Consider the following 19672-nt stretch of genomic DNA (forward strand, 5'->3'; position numbering starts at 1 on the left):
AGACCGACAGAAGGAGAATGCCGACACCTCTGTAGACCTAGTGGACCTAGGTGATATCCCTTCATTTTTTTCCTCATCATGATTCTCCTCCAATGGAATGTTTGTGGCCTTCGATCCAACAAAGAGGACTTATGGTTGTTCTTGGAATCCCCTTGTACTCCGCCTCCAAGAAACAAAATTACATCTTCATGACTGTTTTGAGTTCTTGCATTTCTTCCTGGTCCACTTTGACCTTCCCCATGAGATCGGCATTCTATCTTGTGTTTTGCTTCCATTTACATCCCTCCATCATTCAATGTCTCCAAGGCAGACTTTCTCCAGTTTATTGGGCAACTACCTCACCCATTCCTGCTGCTCCGTGACTTTAATGTGCACCATCCCCTTTGGATTTCTCCCAGAACCTATCCAATAGGTGGCCTCTTGGCTGTCCTTCTCAATCAACTTAATCTCATCTGCATTAACACGGAAACAACCACATTCCTTTCAGACTTCACGCACACCTGTTCCCATTTGGTCCTATCCCTTTGCATTGTCCAGCTTGCCCATCATCTCGAGTGGTCGGTTGCCTTTGATACACATTCGAGTGATGATTTCCCATGTGCTGTCTGTTTGCTGACCCCTACCCCACCTCCATGCACACCCAAATGGTACTTTCTAAGCTGACTGGAGGCTTACTCCTCCACTGCATATATTATGAACAGTTGTGTGCACTGTGTGTTGTGTTCTTTGGGATAGCAAAAAAGCCAGCTGTATTTCATTTACTAATTCTTTTAACAGTTTCATTCCCTCTTCCATCATGTGGGACAACCTGTGATGGCTCTCTGGGACCATGGTCCGTTCCCTAATGTCCAGCCTGACAGTAGTAGATAATTTCATAGTGGACCCTATTGCTGCCTCCCAACACCTTGGGCTGCTATTTTGTGGAGATTTTGATCCCCTCCCACTATCACCCTGCCTTTTTCCATCGAAAACAAGCAGAGGAGGCCCAAGCGGTACCCTTTTCTCCTTAGTATAGTGAGTGCTACAATGCCGTCTTTACTATGAGGGAGCTAGATCATGCTCTCACTTCATCCCAATCTTTCGCCCCAGGGCCAGATGATTATCACATTCAGATGTTGCAACACCCTTCTCTTGTGGAGAAGCACTTTCTCATTCATACGTACAGTGACATCTGTGCAGAGGGCACATTTCCCGGAAGCTGGCATGGAGCCACTGTCATACACATACATTAGCCCTGTAAGGACAAACACCTTCCTTCTAGCAACCTCTCCATTTCACTCACCAGCTGTGTTTGCGAGGTGATGGAACGTGTGATTCATGCATGGCTGGTGTGGTGGCTCAGTTCTCGCAATTTACCGACCTCTGCACAGTGTGGATTTCGAGCGCTATGTTATGCAATTGATAATTTCGTCACTGTGTCCATCCGTGTCATGAGTGGTTTTCTGTGGAAACCCCAGACTGTGGCCAAATTTTTCTGTTTGAAGAAAGCCTACAACAACTGCTGGATGACTGGTATCCTCCATACTCTCTACACATGGGGCTTTCGAGGCCGCATGCCTTGCTTTCTTCAGAAATTTTTAAAAGGCCGAGTTTCCAAGGTACACGTGGACTCTACCTCGTCGAACACCTTTATCCAGGAAAATTGTGTGCCTCAGAGATCCGTTCTGATGTTCGTCCTCTTTGCTAATGCCAGTAACCCTGTAACCTATATAGTCTACCGCCGGACATCTCCAGTTCTCTTTTCGTCGATGATTTTGCCATCTGTGTCGACCATCTTTACTCATGGAGCATCGGCAATGACTTTGGTTTTTCCACTGACAATACTATTTTTATGAATTTCTTGTGACACAGTTATTTTTTCCCACTGTCTTTACGTCTTTGGCCTGTTGCTCTTCCATTCGTTGAAACTATGAAATTCCTGGGGCTCCTGCTCGGTAAGAAACTTACTTGGTCCTCCCATTTATCTTACCAGGCAGTCCGCTGTATATGGTCCTAAGTGTCTTTAGTGGTACTTCCTGAGGACCAGATAGAACCATCCACCTCCATTTTTACTGGTCCCTTGTCCGTCTGAAAATAGGTTATCGGTCTTTCGTTTATGCATATGCGCCTCTGTCCCTCTTCTCAATACCATCCACCATTGTGGTATTCGTTTGGCCACTGGCACCTTTTACACTAGCCTGGTTGAGTGTCTGTATGCAGAAGCTGCGTACTGCTGTCCTACCGCCATGACTTTTCCTCATCAGATATGCATGCTGTTTGTCTGCCATGCGTAACCGCCCATCCTATGCCGCCTCCTTCGATGACTCCTTTGATTGTCAGTATGGATCGTGTCCCTCTTCTCTGTTACCTCCTGGAATTCACTTTCAGCTCTTTCTCCGGCAGCTTAACTTCATGCTACTTGCTGCATTCCCGATGGGTATAAACCCTTCAGCACCTTGCCTTCCTGCAGTGACCGGTGTTCACCATGGCCTTTATTCATCTCGTAAGGACACTATTCCTGCGTCGCTCTATTGCCTTCAGTTTCATGGAACTTGCGTAGTACGTTTGTGTGCACTGATGGCTCTCGGGCTGATCGTGGTGTCGGGTAAGCCTTCATCATTGGTATCAACGTTTTTTCTGTAATGGCTTCCCCAAACACTGCTCAGTACTCACAGCAGAGCTCTGCATCCTGTATCAGACCATGCAGTACATCCAGCAACAAAGGCATTTCAATGGCGTCATCTGCTTCGTTTCTCTCAGTGCCCTTCAAAGTGTCTGTGTGCTGTACACCATCCATCACTTAGTGCAATGGTTCCAGGAAAGCTGTCACTTGCTCACTCTTGATGGTCACGTCGGTCTAACGGGAAATGAAGCCGCTGATGCTGTTGCCAAGGCTGCAGTCCTCATACCTCAGTCCGCAATTTCTTACATTCCCCCCGATGATCTCTGTGTTGCTTTCTGTGAGCAGATGGTGTCACTTTGGCATCACCACTGGTCCTCTCTTCATGGAACGGGCTCAAGGTTATTAAGCCTCTCCCAGCAGTTTGGATGATCACCTTTCGGCCCTCTCGCTGTGAGGAAATCGTTTTAACTATGTTGTGTATCGGGCATTGTCTCTTTAGCCATCGCCAATTGTTAAGTGATGCTCCCCCACCATTTTGTTCTCATTGCCCTCAACTTTGATGGTCTACCATTTCCTCATGGAATGCTCTTCTTCTTCTTCTTCTTCTTCTTCTTCTTTTTTTTTTTTTTAACCACTTACGTTCTCATTTGTGTTGGCTATCTAAGTTATCGGTCATTTTAGCAGACGACACGTGGGCTGTTGAATGCATTTTACTTTTAATCTGTCGTAGCAATATGGCGGAGGACATTCAATTCTAGTTGTTTTTGCACCCTAAAACAAAACAAAACAAAACAAAACAAAACAAAACAGACCTGCTGCTCTGCAATCCTCCTCCATTGTGTTGTGTCCTTATTACTGAGAACAACCAAAAATTCTTTTAGATTACATACAGGAACTGTTAGCAATTCTTTCCTAATTGCAAAATGGAAGTTTGGCTCTCATGATATGCAAAATAACTACTTGGAGCATATATTATTCTTAGCACTTTTGCTTTATTTAAAGTTTTTGCAGAGTTAACTCTGTGTTGTGGTGTAATGCTCCAGACTAAAAATTCTTTTGTATAGATTCTCTTGCACTTCATGTGACCACTATTTTGATACAAATGTGCATTCAGTTTTGACACTGTGCATTCAGTTTTGGCATAGGTTTGACATTTATTACATAGCATTTTCCTGCTTATAACCTGTAATGAATCTGATTAAAACTCCAGTTATTCAGTAACACATCGTGGAAAATTTTGATGAAGCTCACTGAGTGTACTTCATGCTTTCCTGGTCTGAATGTGCAAAACTGACAATGCTGAATATGTCTTCCATCATACTTGTGATCGTAAATGGCTTTCCTCCATGCTGATTGTGGGCCTTGTAACTTTTCCTCCATTTATCATGTTTCCTGCCTCTAACCTCAATTGATTCAAATTCAGTGAGCTGTGCTGTATTATTGAATCTTCAGCCTTTGGTGTTCTGCTAGTTATTTTGAAATGGCATATGGTGCTACACTGTTCATATAAACTGTGATTGTGTTGTTGACAGTTTGTAATTCTTTACATACAGTTTCCTAAGCCTCATCTGTATTTTCACATTTTAAGCAACATACATATAAGTCTTCCTTTATATTCTTCAGAGGCTTCCTGAAACCTGTCATGAAACTCCTTGGTCTGTGCCTTTCCCCTCTTGAAAAACATTTTGTAGTGCACTTAGAACTATTTCCTGAATTTTATTTTGAACATTTGGATGGACAGCATGTCCTGTTGTTTGGCTTGTTTTCCTAAAGCAGTTCCCGTATCCAGAAATGCCTTGGTCAAACCTTGTTCATATTATTTGAACTGTGTCCTAGAAATTCACTCAGTGGCCTCTGTTTCTACATTCTAGTCCGAGATAGCCCCAATTTTTATAGCAACTGCCTCAATATATTGAATTTCTGTTGAAATTTTGTTTACCAGTAACTCTGTGGTCTTCCCTGATGTCATTCATTTTCTCAACCAGATCTATTTTTACACAATTTTATTAAGTTCACAACAATAAGTAATTTATGTTATGAGACCCAGAGCCAGAATAGTCAACTAATTAAATTTTCAGCAAGTTGGAAATTAAAATTATGTGTAGCAGTGATTTATAGACGATCTGATCAAAAAGTATCTGAACACCCCCTTGCAATGCAGAGTTGACCACTAGATGTTACGAAGAAGGACTCACCAGTATGAAAGGAGGTGAGGAGTATTGTGTCCTACATACGGAAGTAGTAACAGCAGAATTGGTCTCTCACAGGACCTCAGTGACTAGTCAGGGGAGCTCATGGACTAGTCTTGGGATGTCACCTGAATAACGAATACTTCAGGGTCATTTCAACAGTGGATGACTGGAAAAGAGTGACTTGAAGTGATGTGTCATGCTGTATTCTGTGACAGTCCAATGAAAGATCTTGGGTGTGGTGACTGGAGAATATTACCTGCCATCGTGTGTAATGCCAACAGTGGAGATAGTGTTGCATTTCAGGGGTTTTATCATGCTTGGGGTGTGAGCCTCTTATTGTGCTTACGAAAACACTAAATGCAGAAGGATATGAACACACATTACAGCATTGTGTACTGTGTAAAGCAGTGGAACAGTTTGGGGATGGTGACTTACTGTATCAGCATTACAGTGCACCCTATCATAAAGTATTGCCTGTGTGGCAAGGGTTTGCACACAGTAACATTCCTGAAATGGACTCTCGACCTGAACCCAATGGAGCACTTGTGGGCTGAGTTGGAACGCTGACTTGGTTCTAGCTCCCCCAGCATCCCTCATCACTACCTTCTCTGGTTTCAGATCTAGAGGAGGAATGGGCATTCTTCCACAGACATTAAGATAACTCCTTGAAAATAGTTCAAGCAGAGTTCAAGCCATTGTAAAGGCAAGGGTGGGCAGATTCAGTATTAATGTCCACTAATAAGTGTTCGAATATTTTCGACCAGTCTGTGTAGGTTATAGTGCAGTATCTCCAGAAGCACACTACTATAAGAAAACACGACTAGGAAAACTTGAGTTTGATTTCAAACACATACCCGGCTCAATAATAGTTGGTGCCGACTTAATTTACCCTTGATATGTTGGCGAAAATACATGTTCAATTCCGGAGGTACGCATAAAATATCATCCAAAATTGTGTTAAACACATTCTCTGAAAATCATTTCGAGTAGTTAGTGCATGAGCCTACGCGAATAGTAAGCGATGGTGAAAACACACTTGACCTCTTAGCAGCAAATAATTCTGAGTTAATAACAAGCATCAAAAACGATTCAGGGATTAGTGAACACAGGGTTGTCGCAGTGAGGTTGAATATTGTAGTCCCCGAATCCTCGAAAAATACATCCATTCAAAAAGCAGATAAAAATTCACTTGACCCCCTCATGAGAGACAATCTCTACTCATTCCAAATTAATAATATAAGTGTAGAACACCCCCCCCCCCCCTCCCGCCCTTCCCCGGTGCAGGTCCAGGGGTTAAAATAGGCCCGAGGTATTCCTGCCTGTCATATGAGGCAACACGTTTCGGCCTTTATGTGATGGTCCCCTGTAGGGTTTTACTCGCATTCTTCAAAATTTTCCCAAACTAGCGAGCCAGTTGGGGGAAGAGTGCCTTACAAAGTGCATCGTGTCCATTGTGCATTGAGATCTTTAGCCCGCTTTCTCATTGTTGCCTTGCAGTCCTGCCCATTCTCCATCTCTTGGGTGAGGACACCTTCCTGGGTGCGTTTTCACGCATGCACTATGCTGTGTCGATTTATGCATCAACGATGACCATGGACTTATTTGCACCTGATATCCACAGCACGGTAGCCAGTCCGTTGTGGAGGAGCCGCCATGTACCCTGTTGGTTGTAGCCCCGACAATACAGGGCTCGCTCTACTGATGCCTGCACCATTAACACACATGCCAAGGGGTAGATGCCCATCCCCCTGGGGCATCGGGACTCCCAGCAAAGGCCATCCTGCCAGGTGGCCTTTGTTGTGGGTGGCGCCCATGGGGAGGTCCCCTGGTCTTTGTGGGTGGCATCAGGGCAAATGACGCGATGAAGCGTAGTCCACCATGTCTTGCTGGTGGTGAAATACCAGCAGTCTCCAAGCGATCGTGAGCTCAATTCAATGCACAGAAGTATGACCCCAAATCGTTCCCCTCCCTGGCCACACCATGGGAGGAACGTCAGGCTAAGAATGGCAGTGGATCTTATTCACCCTAGTACCTTGTATGTTCGAGAGCTATTGGGAATCTTTCATGACAATGAAGCCACAGTTTTTTGTTGAGTATTTAAAGGACAAATTCGGGGAGGTGGAGGGCTTGTCCAAAATGAGATCTGGGTCAGTCTTGACCAAAACAGCATCCTCTGCCCAGTCATGGGAGTCACTCGCTTGTGACAAGCTGGGGGATGTTTCTGTAACCATCACGCCCCATAAGAGCTTAAATATGGTTCAGGGTATCATATTTCATAGAGATCTTCCTTTGCAGTCCAATGATGAGCTGCATGCCAATTTTGAGTGGGTAGGTGTGTATTTCGTCCGGCATGCCCACCGGAGTCCGAAGGATTATCAGGTTGCCACCGGTACCTTCATCTTGGCCTCTGAGGGTATAGATTGCCCGAGAAGGTCAAGGTTATGGTCTACTGGTGTGATGTAAAGCCCTATATCCCTCCCCTGATGCGGTGCTTTAAGTGCTGGAAGTTCGGCCATATATCTTCCTGCTGTACATCCAGCATCACATGCCGAGATTGCGGACGTCCATCGCATCCCAATAATCCATGTGCCCCACCTCCCATCTGTGTCAACTGTGGAGAGCACCATTCCCCTTGCTCGCCTGATGGCAGGATTCTCCAGAAGAAGGAAAATCATGAAGTACAAGACCCTGGACAGACTGAACTACACTGAGAAAATTTGAACACCTGCATCCTGTGCGTATGACACCGTCAGCCGGAAGACTACACCTTCCCCCTTGATGGTGTGGGGCATTTCCCTCCCTGTTGCTCCTGCACCACCCCACCCCCTCCACCCCCACCCCCAAACCATCGGGGACATCTATCCCCACTTCTAAGCCGGAGAAGCGTAAGTCTTCTTCGGCTTCTCTCACTAGGAAGGGGTCCCTTGGGTCACTCCCTTCCCAGGTTTCTTCTAGTGGGAAAGATGACACTCGCCATTGGCTGAAGAGCCCAAAAGCAGCTGGTCATACGGCTTCACGCTCATCCTCAGACCCGGAGACTGAGACGGTGTAGTCCTCCCACTCAGAGAAACCCAAGGAGCAGCGAGAGAAATCCAAAAAGAAAACCCCTAAGACCAAGGAAATTGCTGTGGCACCCACACCACTGCTACCTACAAGCTCTGTGGCTGAGGACCCTCAGACACAATAGATATAGACTGCTCAGGCAATAAATCGGTGGCAGCAGGTGACTGAGGTGTAAACTGCCTCATTGAATGTGCCATGCTTTCCCAGTCTCAAGATGTCGTTCTCGAGTGGAATTGCGGCGGTTTTTTCCACTGCCTGAGCTGCGGCAACTGTTAAGCCATACACCTGCTTTCTGCATTGCCCTCCAGGAAACCCGGTTCCCAGCAATGCCAACCCCTGCCCTCCACGGCTGTTAGGGATATTACAGGAACTGTAGCGACTATAATAGTGTGTCAGGTGGAGATTGCGTTTATGTCCTAAACTCGGTCTGTAGTGAACATGTGCCCCTTCAAACCTCTCTTGAAGCTGTGGCTGTCACAATAAGGATTATGCAGGAAATAACTGTCTGCAATGTATATCTTCCTCCAGATGGTGCACTGCCCCTGAATGTATTAGCTGCAGTGATTGATAAACTCCCTAAATCTTTCCTACTTCTGGGAGATTTTAATGCCCATAACCCCTTGTGGGGTGGTACCATGCTTACTGGCCGAGGCAGAGATGTCGAAACTTTATTGTCACAATTCGACCTCTGCCTTTTAAATACTGGGGCCGCCACACATTTCATTGTGACTCATGGTAGTTACTTGGCCATTGATTTATCAGTTTGCATCCCAGGACCTCTACCATCAATCCACTGGAGAGCACATGATGACCTGTGTTGTAGTGATCACTTCCCCATCTTCCTGTCACTACCCCAGCATCAGGCACATGGACGTCTGTCCAGATGGGCTTTGAACAAGGCGGACTGGGGAACTTTCACCTCTGGTGTCACAACGGAATCTTCCCCACACCTTAACATCGATGTGATGGTTGAGCAGGCGACTAGCACAGTTGTTTCTGCTGCAGAAAATGCGATCCCTCTCTCTTTAGCGTGCCCAAGGCATAAGGCATTCCTTGGTGGTCACCGGAAGTCACTGAAGCAATTAAGGAGTGTCATCGAGCTCTACAGCGGCATAAGCATCACCCTTCCCTGGGACACCTTATAGCCTTCAAACGGCTCCGTGCCCATGCTCGCTACCTTATCAGACAACGGAATAAGGAATGTTGGGAGAGATAAGTCTCCACCACTGGGTGCCACATGACACCTTCCCAAGTCTGGGCAAAGATCAAACGTCTTTTCGCGTACCAGGCCCCAAAAGCTGTCCCCGGTGTTACCATAAATGGCGAGTTATGTACCGATGCAAACGCGATTGCCGAGCACTTTGCTCGAGCCTCTGCATCCGAATTACCCCCAGTCTCTCGCACACTCAATCGGCGGCTGGAAAGGAATGCCCTCTCATTCACTCCACACTGCAGCGAATCCTATTTACAGAGTGGGAGCTCCTCAGTGCCCTTCCACATTACCCTGACACAGCTCCTGGGCCTGATCGCATCCACAGTCAGATGATTAAACGTCTCTCATCTGACTATAAGTTACATCTTCTCGTCATCTTCAACCGGATATGGTGCGATGGCATCTTCCCATTGCAGTGGTGGTAGAGCACCATCATTCCGGTGCTCAAACCCAGTAAAAGTTCACTTTATGTGGGTAGCTATCGGCCCATCAGCCTCACCAACTTTCTTTGTAAGCTGCTGGAACATATGGTATGTTGGCGGTAGGGTTGGGTCCTGGAGTCATGTGGCTTGCTGGCTCCATGTCAGGGCAGCTTCTGCCGCCAGGGTCACTCTACCACTGATAATCTTGTGACCATCGAGTCTGCCATCCGAACAGCCTTTTCCAGACAGCAATACCTGATTGCCGTCGTCTTTGACTTACGTAAAGCATACGACACGACTTGGTGATATCACATCCTTGCCACATGGTATGAGTGGGGTCTCTGTGGATCACTCCTCATTTTTATCCAGAACTTCTTGTTCCAGGAGAATGGAGTCCCACAGGGCTCTGTATTGAGTGTCTCTCTCTGTTTAGTGGCCACTAACAGTCTAGCAGCAACAGTCGGTCCCTCCGTCTCACCCTCTCTGTATGCAGATGACTTGTGCATTTCGTACTGCTTGTCCAGTACTGTTGTTGCTGAGTGGTGCCTCCAGGGAGTCATCCACAAGGCACAGTCATGGGCTCTAGCCCACGACTTCCAGATTTCAGCAGAAAAGTCATGTGTCATGCACTTCTGTCGGCGTCGTACAGTTCATCCGGATCCCACACTTTACCTTAATGATGGTCCACTCTCTTTAGTGGAGACATATAAATTCCTAGAACTGATTTTCGACACTCGATTGACTTGGCTCCCTCATCTTCGTCACATTAAGCAGAAGTGCTGGCAGCACCTCAATGCCCTCCATTGCCTGAGCAACACCAATTGGGGTGCAGATCGATGTACGCTGCTGCAGCTCTACAGAGCCCTTGTCCAATCCCAAATTGACTATGGGAGTGCGGTTTATGGTTCGGCATCACCTTCAGCATTGCATTTACTCTACCCTGTGCACCACTGTGGGGTTCAATTGGTGACAGGAGCTTTTAGGATGAGTTGGTGACCAGCATACTGGTGGAGGCTGGTGTCCCTCCACTACAGATCAGACGTCCGCAACTGCTCGCCAGTTACCCAGCATGCATTCATAGTTCCCCTGCACATCCGAATAACCATCTGCTTTTCTCACCCGTGGAAGTCCCACATCTCCCACATCAACAGCCCAGTTGGGGGCTAGCGATTGCGGTTTGCGTGCGGTCCCTTCTCTCCGAACTGTTGTCCTTCCCTTTACCACCTCTGCTTGCAGTCCGTTCACATACACCTCCATGGTGTACGCTTCAGCTGCAGCTTCGTCTGGACCTTTTGCATGGCCCTGAGGACTCCATTAACCCCACCGCTCTCCGCTGTCACTTCCTCTCAATTCTTGGCGTGTTCCAGGGCTCTGAAGTGGTTTACACTGACGTCTCAATGGCTGATGGTCACATAGGCTTGGCATATGTTCATGGAGGACATATTGAGCAGCACTCCTTGCCAGTTGGTTGCAGTGTTTTCACTGCAGAGCCGGCGGCCAAATCTCGTGCTCTTAAATACATCCGCTCATGCCCTGGCGAGTCATTTTTCCTGTGTACGGATTTATTGAGCAGCCTACAAGCTATAGACCAGTGCTACCCTCGCCACCCTCTAGTAGCGTCCATTCAGGAGTCCATCTATGCCCTGGAATAGGCCCGCTGCTCCGTGGTGTTTGTGTGGACCCGGCCGGCCGGTTCTAGGCACTAAAGTCTGGAACTGTGCGACCGCCATGGTCGCAGGTTCGAATCCTGCCTCAGGCATGGATGTGTGTGATGTCCTTAGGTTCGTTACATTTAAGCAGTTCTAAGTTCTAGGGGACTGTTGACCTCAGAAGTTAAGTCCCATAGTGCTCGGACCCGTTTTGTGTGGACCCCAGGACACGTCAGAACAAACAGGCGATGCGAAAACCGCTTTTGGAAATAGGCATCTCCGAAGCTGACCTGCATTCTATCTTACACGGCAGGGTTTTCCGACTTTGGAAGATGGAATGGCATAACAGCATGTATAACAAACTGTATGTCATTAAGGAGACCATGAATGTGTGGAAGTCTTCCATGCGGACCTCTCACAGGGAATCAGTTGTCCTCTGCCGGCTCCACATTGGCCATACTTGGCTAACGCATGGATACTTACTCTGTCACGAGGACCCACCTCAGTGTTGCTGTGACTCCCAAATGACAGTCGTCCACCTCTTGCTGGACTGCCTGTTTTTAGCCACTCTGTGGTAGACTTTTAACTTTCCCAGCACTCTGCCTTCGGTGTTGGGCGACAGTGCCTCCACAGCAGCTTTAGTTTTATGTTTTATCCGTGAGAGTGGGTTTTATACTTCCATGTAGGTTTTAGCACATGTCTTTTGTCCTTCTGTGTCTTCCACTCCAGTGCTTTTAGGGTGGAGGTTTTAATGTGTTGCTGAGTGGCTGGCTTTCCCTTTTTATTCTCGTGGTTGCCCAGCCACTGTAATCTGCTTTCATGTTTTACTCTCTTCTGTTTCTAGCATCTCTGTTTTCTTGTTCTCTTTTGTTCTTTTCAGTGTTCGTTGCCTTCCCTTTGTTTTTGTGGCTTTTCCTTTCTTTCCATTTTGTGTTATATGTTTCATTCGTTTTATTCTCAAACTTGTGGCACTGTTTTATTAGGAACAAAGGACTGATGACCTCGTAGTTTGGTCCCTTCTCCCACCTTTCAACAAACCAACCAACCAACCAACCAACCAAGTGTAGACCAGATGTGGCTTAAATTCAAAGAAATAGTATTGGCAGCAATTGCGAGATTTATACCAAATAATTTAACAAACGACGGAGCTGATCCTCCTTGGTACACAAAATGGATTAGAACACTGTTGCAGAAACAATGAAACAAACATGCCAAATTTAAACAGACGCAAAATCCCCAAGATTGGCAATCTTTTACAGAAGCTCGAAATTTTGCGCGGACTTCAATGTGAGATGCTTATAACCGTTTCCACAACGAAACTTTGTCTCCAAACCCGGAAGAAAATCCATCCGCACGATAGCAATGGAGATACTAGCAAAGACAGTGCTGACATAATAGAGTCACTAAACACAGCCTTCCAAAATGCCTTCACGAAAGAAGACGAAGTAAATATTCCAGAATTCAAATCGAGAACAGCTGCCAACATGAGTAACGTAGAAGTAAATATCCTCGAAGTAGTGAAACAACTTAAATCACTTAGTGAAAGCAAGTCTTCTGGTATACCAATTAGGTTTCTATCAGAGTATGCTAATGCATTAGCTCTGTACTTAACAATCATATACAATCATTCACTCGATGAAAGATCCGTACCCAAAGACTGGAAAGTTGCACAGATCAGAGTAACATTCAAGAAAGGTAGTAGGAGTAATCCACTAAATTACAGGCCCATATCGTTAATGTCAATATGCAACAGGATTTTGGAACATATATTGGGTTCGAACATTGTGAATTACTTCAAAGAAAATGGTCTATTGATACACAGTCAACATGGGTTTAGAAAACATCGTTCCTGTGAAACACAACTAGCTCTCTATTCACATGAAATGTTGAGTGCTATTGACGAGGGATTTCAGACTGAGTCCGTATTTCTGGATTTCCAGCAGGCTTTTGACACGGTACCACACAAGTGGCTTGTAGTGAAATTGCCTGCTTATGGAATATTGTCTCGGTTATGTGACTGGATTTGTGATTTCCTGTCAGAGAGGTCACAGTTCATAGTACTTGAAGGAAAGTCGTCGAGTAAAACGGAAGTGATTTCTGGCATTCCCCAAGGTAGTGTTATAGGCCCTTTGCTGTTCCTTATCTATATAAGTGGCTGGTAGGTGTTGTCATTTATCAACTAATAAAGTTATCAGAAGATCAAAACAAACTGCAAAGCAATTTAGAAAAGATATCTGAATGGTGCAAAATGTGGCAGTTGACCCTAAATAATGAAAAGTGTGAAGTCATCCAAATGACTGCTAAAAGGAACTCATTAAACTTTGGCTACGCCATAAATCAGTCTAATCGAAAATCTGTAAATTCAACTAAATGCCTTGGTATTACAATAACGAACAACGTAAATCAGAAGGAACACTTAGAAAATGTTGCGGAGAAGGCTAACCAAAGATTGCGTTTTATTGGCAGGACATGTAGGAAATGTAACAGGCCTACTAAGAAGACTGCCGACACCATGCTTGTCCGTCCTCTTTCAGAATACTGCTGCATGATGTGGGATCCTTACCAGATAGGGCTGACAGAGTACATCGAAAAAGTTCAAACAAAGGCAGCATGTTTTGTATTATCGTGAAATATGGGGGAGAGTGCCACAGAAATGATAGAGGATTTGGGCTGGAAATCATTAAAAGAAAGACGTTTTTCATTTCGATGGAATCTTCTCACGAAATTCCAATCACCAACTTTCTCCTCCGAATGCGAAAATATATTGTTGACGCCAACCTACATAGGGAAGAATGATCATCATGATAAAATAAGGGAAATCAGAGCTCGTCTGGAAAGATATAGGTATTCATTCTCTCCGCGCGCTATACGAGATTGGAATAATAGAGAATTGTGAAGGTGGTTCGATGAAGCCTCTTCCAGGCACTTAAATGTGATTTGCAGAGTATCCATGTAGATATATGGATACCAGTGTGTCCCTCATCATCGGAACACACCTTAGGAAGTCAGGCTGTGACAATATTGATAACTTTCCGTCTATATAAGTAATTTACAAAGTTTTGTTTGACTTCACAGATTCTTTGCCAAGTGTTGTTGAGGACATGCTTAGTTCATTCCTCAGGCCAACTGTGAAAAATCGAACAGTAAATAACTGCTTTTCTGAAAGTTGGTATACTATGCTGAGTATCTTTTATAGATTCCGTTTTTTAGCTTTTTCTTTTACATATAATGATTGTTCTGTTATATGCTCTCTATGAATTTATTTTGACAAGTCTGTTGAGGCCAATGATACCATGTCTTTGTATCCAGTTTCATTGTGTATAATTTTGGTATGAGAAGAAAGCATTTTTTTGGATCATGTATTTTCAGGATGTGGATGCACATATCCATTTGAACAAGGAAGCTGAGTTTTGAACCATATAACACCAAAGAGATTGTTTACTTTTTTTCTAGTTACATTTAAAAACAGTTCTTGATCTTTGGCAATTAGATGTTCTGAGAACAGTGTAATCATGTTTGAAGTGGAGAGGTAGATTTTCAGTGAAAGACAGGAGAGAAGAGTGTCTATCTTTCTTCCTAACATGTATGACATGTTGTACACTCAAAGTGTCATCAGTTTGAACAAGTTTGTGCTCAAATAAAGCTTTCGTAGATTATATGTATGTACTTGGATATAAATTTATAGACGAGAAAAATATTCTATGCGTGATAGATGTTTAGTGCAATTACAGATAATGACAAGATATATAATAAATTTAATTGCTCTGGAAAGAGAGTGTCCTTACTTTAATTTTAATTTCAGATGCCTGCGAAAGATCTGCTGCTAACTTTTTCTCAAAGTAAGATACACATTTTGCCATACACTAATTCTTAATGGCACACAGTGTATATTGAAGCTAACGAGGATGCAGTCCTATTGAAAAGACTTGTCTACAGTGAAAAAAGCATAGTCTTTTTATTTTGTTATTAATTTTTTATGTTCATAGGTTTTATGCTACAGGTCTTAATTGCCAACTTATATCTTAAATAGTATTCATACTGAGCAAATCTTCAGAATGTATGCTTTTTATTTTAAATTTTAACAGAAGGAAGATGTTGATTCAGAAGATGATAAAAGCCCTGAAGAAAAGTATGTTGAAGAAGTAGCGAAGATAGTGCCACAGGGAACGGATAAAACACCCGAAGTACTAAACTCTGCTCTTAGTGGACTTTCAGACAGGTGAAGAATCTTGTATCAAACATGAAATATAATCAAATACCCTTTCTCGTCATTTTACATCATGACCTTTAATTAATCACAATTATTATGCTTTGCAGATGGCGGAACTGGGTGATAAGAGGTTTATTTTCGTTAGTAATGATTGCTGGGTTTTGTCTACTTATATACAGTGGGCCTCTTGCTCTCATGGTTACAGTAAGTACATTTATGTATATATTCATAATTCTACTGCTGTTCCATATCAATGTTTTGTAATGTTTAACTTTTCTCTGTTTACTTAACTACTTTGCAGACTCTTCTTGTACAAGTGAAATGCTTCGAAGAAATTATCAACATTGGTTATGCTGTGTACAGAGTTCATAATCTTCCATGGTTTCGATCACTATCTTGGTATTTTTTAATTACATCTAACTACTTTTTCTATGGGGAGAGTCTTGTTGATTACTTTGGTGTTGTCATTAACCGGACGGTAAGTTACATATATTTCTTGCTTTGATTGTAATTAGATAGTAGATATAATTTTTGGTGTGGCTGTTTTCTTCTTACTATTCCACTCACGTTTCGTATTAATCCCTTTTGGATTAAAGCAGAGACCACTCACTGATAAGGAGAAGCATTGAGATGTCGATAGGCTCACACAAAAAGAAAGAAAACTTGCTAGCTTTTGGAGTAATCCTTTACCAAGCTAGGATACCCCCCCCCCCCCCCCTCTCTCTCTCTCTCTCTCTCTCTCTCTCTCTCTCTCTCTCTCTCTCTCTCTCTCTCTCTCTCTCTCTCTCTCTCTCTCTCTCACACACACACACACACACACACACACACACACACACACACACACACACACACACACACACACAGATGGAGAGTGATGGGAGTTGGTGGCTAGTGGCACGGAGGGAGGCAGCGGGTTTGCTGGCTATGAATACAGCATGGGGGGGGGGGGGGGGGGGCATGTTCACTCCTCTTCAACCCACCTTCCTGGTTGTTGGCCTCCACCTCTCATATAGTTCCATCCTCACTTCTGTCCATTGTCCATGTTAAACTGACGAACCACCAACGGCACCTACATTTCAATACCCCTCCCTCCCATATAACCAGCTGGCAAAGTGGCTGCCTTCCTCTGAACTGCTAGCCACCCATCCTCTGTCCCCTCTCCCTGCCACATGCCTACCCCTCCTCCCCATACCCACCCCACCCAACAACACCCAGTCCACTTGTCAAAATGCAACACTGGTACTGTGTGTCCATCCCTTCCACATCAAAAAATCTCCCCCCCCCCCCCCCCCGCCTCCCTATAGTCTAGGCACTTGTGGAAGACTTACCTGCAGTAACAAGAACTCCCTTGCCAAATAAACTGAATGTCTCGTGAAGGCCTTCATAGACAGGTACTACCCCCAAACCTAGCTCACAAACAGATTTCCTGTGACATACCCTCACATGCCCCCAGTCATACAACCACCCCAAGAATCAGCTACAAAGAAGCATCCCCCTCATCACCCAGTATCATCCTGGACTTGAAACAACTTAACTATAACCTTTGTCAAAGTTTTTAGTTATCTCCTATCGTGCCCTGAAATGAGATACCTCCTACCCAAGATCCATCCCACATCTCCTAAAGTGATGTTTTGTCACCCATGCAACCTACACTCTATTCCATCTCCCACTCCCTATCCCCTTGCCACCGGTATCATATCCCTGTAGTAGATCAAGGTGCAAAACCTGCACAGTCCATCCTCCAAGCACTTCCTATTACAGTGCTCTCATATGGCAAAGATCATTTAATTTTTAAATTTGGACCTCTGTTTAGGTATCGTGACTCTTTTAGCGCTTTTCCCATGTGCCTGTTTTTAGCTGTATTTCGTTATGTCAGTTGGGACTGACATGTAGTCATTTAACTCCTCTCGGTGTTGGTGTTCTTTAGTTTTGACTTGATTGCGTAAGACCCCAGTTGTTTTTTGCACTCTAAGCAAAACAAACAACAAATCAACTGTCCTCCAACAACAGCTTTTATGAACTACACAGTGAGAGTTATCCTTGCAACGCATACTTCACACACATAATCTTCTTTCCCTCAATCTCCAGTAACCTGTTGTCTTCTCACCCTACACCCAACAGTGTCACCTTCCTCTGTCCTGTCACCCCCTTCTAATTCACATCCATAGGTCACCTTCAGTGTGCGCTGCGCCCAACTGTCTCTTAACGACCCTGCATCGTAGGCTTAGCGCATGCGGCTGCCACCCCTCCCTCCCTTATAACCAGCTGCCAAAGTGGCTGCCTCCCTCTGAGCTGCTAGCCACCCATCCTCTGTCCCCTCTCCCTGCCACCTGCCTATCCCCCCCCCCCCTTTCCTCGTCAAAATGCAACACTGGTACTGTGTGTCCATGCAGTACCACCTAGGGGCATAGGCATCTACTGTGTGCATGCATATGTTTTTGCATGTATACATTTGTGTATTTACTCTAGCTCAAAAAAGAATTACTCAGAAAGCAAGCAATTTTTCTTTCTTTTTGTGTGTGCCTATCTACTACTCAACACTTACTCAATTTTGATGAGTGGTCTGCTTTAATTCAAAAGTATTTACATTTTACCAGAACTTTCCTGCAATGTTTAGTCCTTTATTTGCTTTTTTTAGTGTTGTTAACAGGTACCAAGTTGTGTATACTACACCTACGAAACAGGAAATATTGCACAAGTTGAAAAAAAAAGCTTCATACTCCTTCGTTGTGTTGTGGCCTGGCTAGTTTCATACCTATTACATATAAAAATATCAGTTACTATCAAGCAGAATAATGAATAATAAGTTTCTACAAGATTTCTCTTGGTTTTAGCGCTGAGCTGTGTAGTTTCATGCAACAATGAGTATGTAGGAAATAATGTTTGCAGGTGAGTAGAGATCTGCTGATTCTAAGATTTGGTGTTTGGATAGTATATCTGAAGCAGTGATATTTTCTTCCTGTCTGTAGTTCATGGAAGTACTCTGATGTTTAACTATGTGATGGAATAGAAGTTGAACATAAATGCCCTGCATTTTCATTGCATTTTCAGTTCTGGTTTTCCAAGATAGTAGATCAAGATTCCCTATTTTGAAATGGAAGTAAAATAGCCACTTAATTTATAAAATATGTGTGTTGCACTTGTGTGAGTTTCAATTTAAATTCTTTTTTGTCTGTTTGTTTCTAAAGGATTTTTTAATTATTTGTCATTTGTCACTAATACAATTTTCAAGTAAGTCCTGAGCCAGGGACCTAGCGGTAAACCGACCACTTGATCATATAGTAACATAATTACCTGTGCTTCAAACATTAAAGGACATCAGGTCAATGTCTGTCACTGTTAGATCATGCTTTCTGGCAGTTAATTATTACTTTATATTAAAACTTTTTATTGACCAGTACAGTCAAATAATTGACTAATGTAATGGCTCTGATTAATTGCAGATAATATTTTATGATTGAACATTATCCAGGATATTGTACAATTTAAGCTCATTACATTGCTCCTCTGCCCCTTAAATTCCACTTTTAGGTTTCCGTTTTGTATTGCAGGTTGAAAATAACTACACAGCTGTGATCTCTCAGAATTTTTTTGGTGCAGTTGATTAAGAGTGTGCTTCTGTATGTATTACCAAGTTATTATTTCCATTTGAGGCACAATATTTCAATGACTGACTAAGCCATCTCTTCAGCTGCTGTGAGTTTGCCGTTGGGTGTACTTACTGCCTGGAATCTTACCAGGCTGTGAACTAATGTCGGTTTCACTCCACTGCTTACAGTACAGTTCAATCCCCACCAGCCTCTATACTTTTTAATACTCTTTTGTTTTTCAGAGCTCATACTAGTATTCCGTGAAACACAAATTCTCTCAGCATTCTCCAACTCTGGTGAATGTGATGGACAGCAAAATTTTAATAAGCTGTGCTGGACCTTGAGTATTACTTAAATTGAAACCACCACCCCTGTTTATTACTTTTTCTAACATCTTTATTTTCATAGACTACTCCTTGTTTATGCTGTCCCAGAAACTTGATGGTCCATGCCTCAAGTGATCACCTTTCATCGCAAAGAAATTTTCCTTTCCAACAAAGTTAGCCATGCCATAGAATTGCAAGTAATGTTCTGAAGGACCGAGTATTCAAATAGTAGAATTGAACAGACAGTGCAGTCAAAATTAAGAACACACGAGATAGAGGCTGAGACTGAGACCGAGGAACGTAAGCCAGAAATTGCTTATCTTTGTTAATGGGGTCCAGTAACTGCAGAGGTTGTTGACCAGTACAGAAACATGGCACTCGGTGTATTTCACCCCCTTCAACTGG

At 43.9% G+C, this 19672-nt stretch overlaps 1 protein-coding gene across 1 annotated transcript in view; it reads left to right on the forward strand.

Moving 5' to 3' along the window:
* Positions 1–19672, forward strand: part of LOC126283992 (phosphatidate cytidylyltransferase, photoreceptor-specific) — a 93874-nt gene that overhangs the window by 14374 nt on the left and 59828 nt on the right. Inside the window, exons 2-4 of the mRNA XM_049982529.1 lie at positions 15227–15360; positions 15459–15555; positions 15653–15829. Coding sequence (XP_049838486.1) covers positions 15227–15360; positions 15459–15555; positions 15653–15829 — 408 coding nt within the window. The remainder of the gene's footprint in view (positions 1–15226; positions 15361–15458; positions 15556–15652; positions 15830–19672) is intronic.

Source organism: Schistocerca gregaria, chromosome 8 (genome assembly GCF_023897955.1).
Source record: "Schistocerca gregaria isolate iqSchGreg1 chromosome 8, iqSchGreg1.2, whole genome shotgun sequence".
Classification (NCBI taxonomy): domain Eukaryota; kingdom Metazoa; phylum Arthropoda; class Insecta; order Orthoptera; family Acrididae; genus Schistocerca; species Schistocerca gregaria.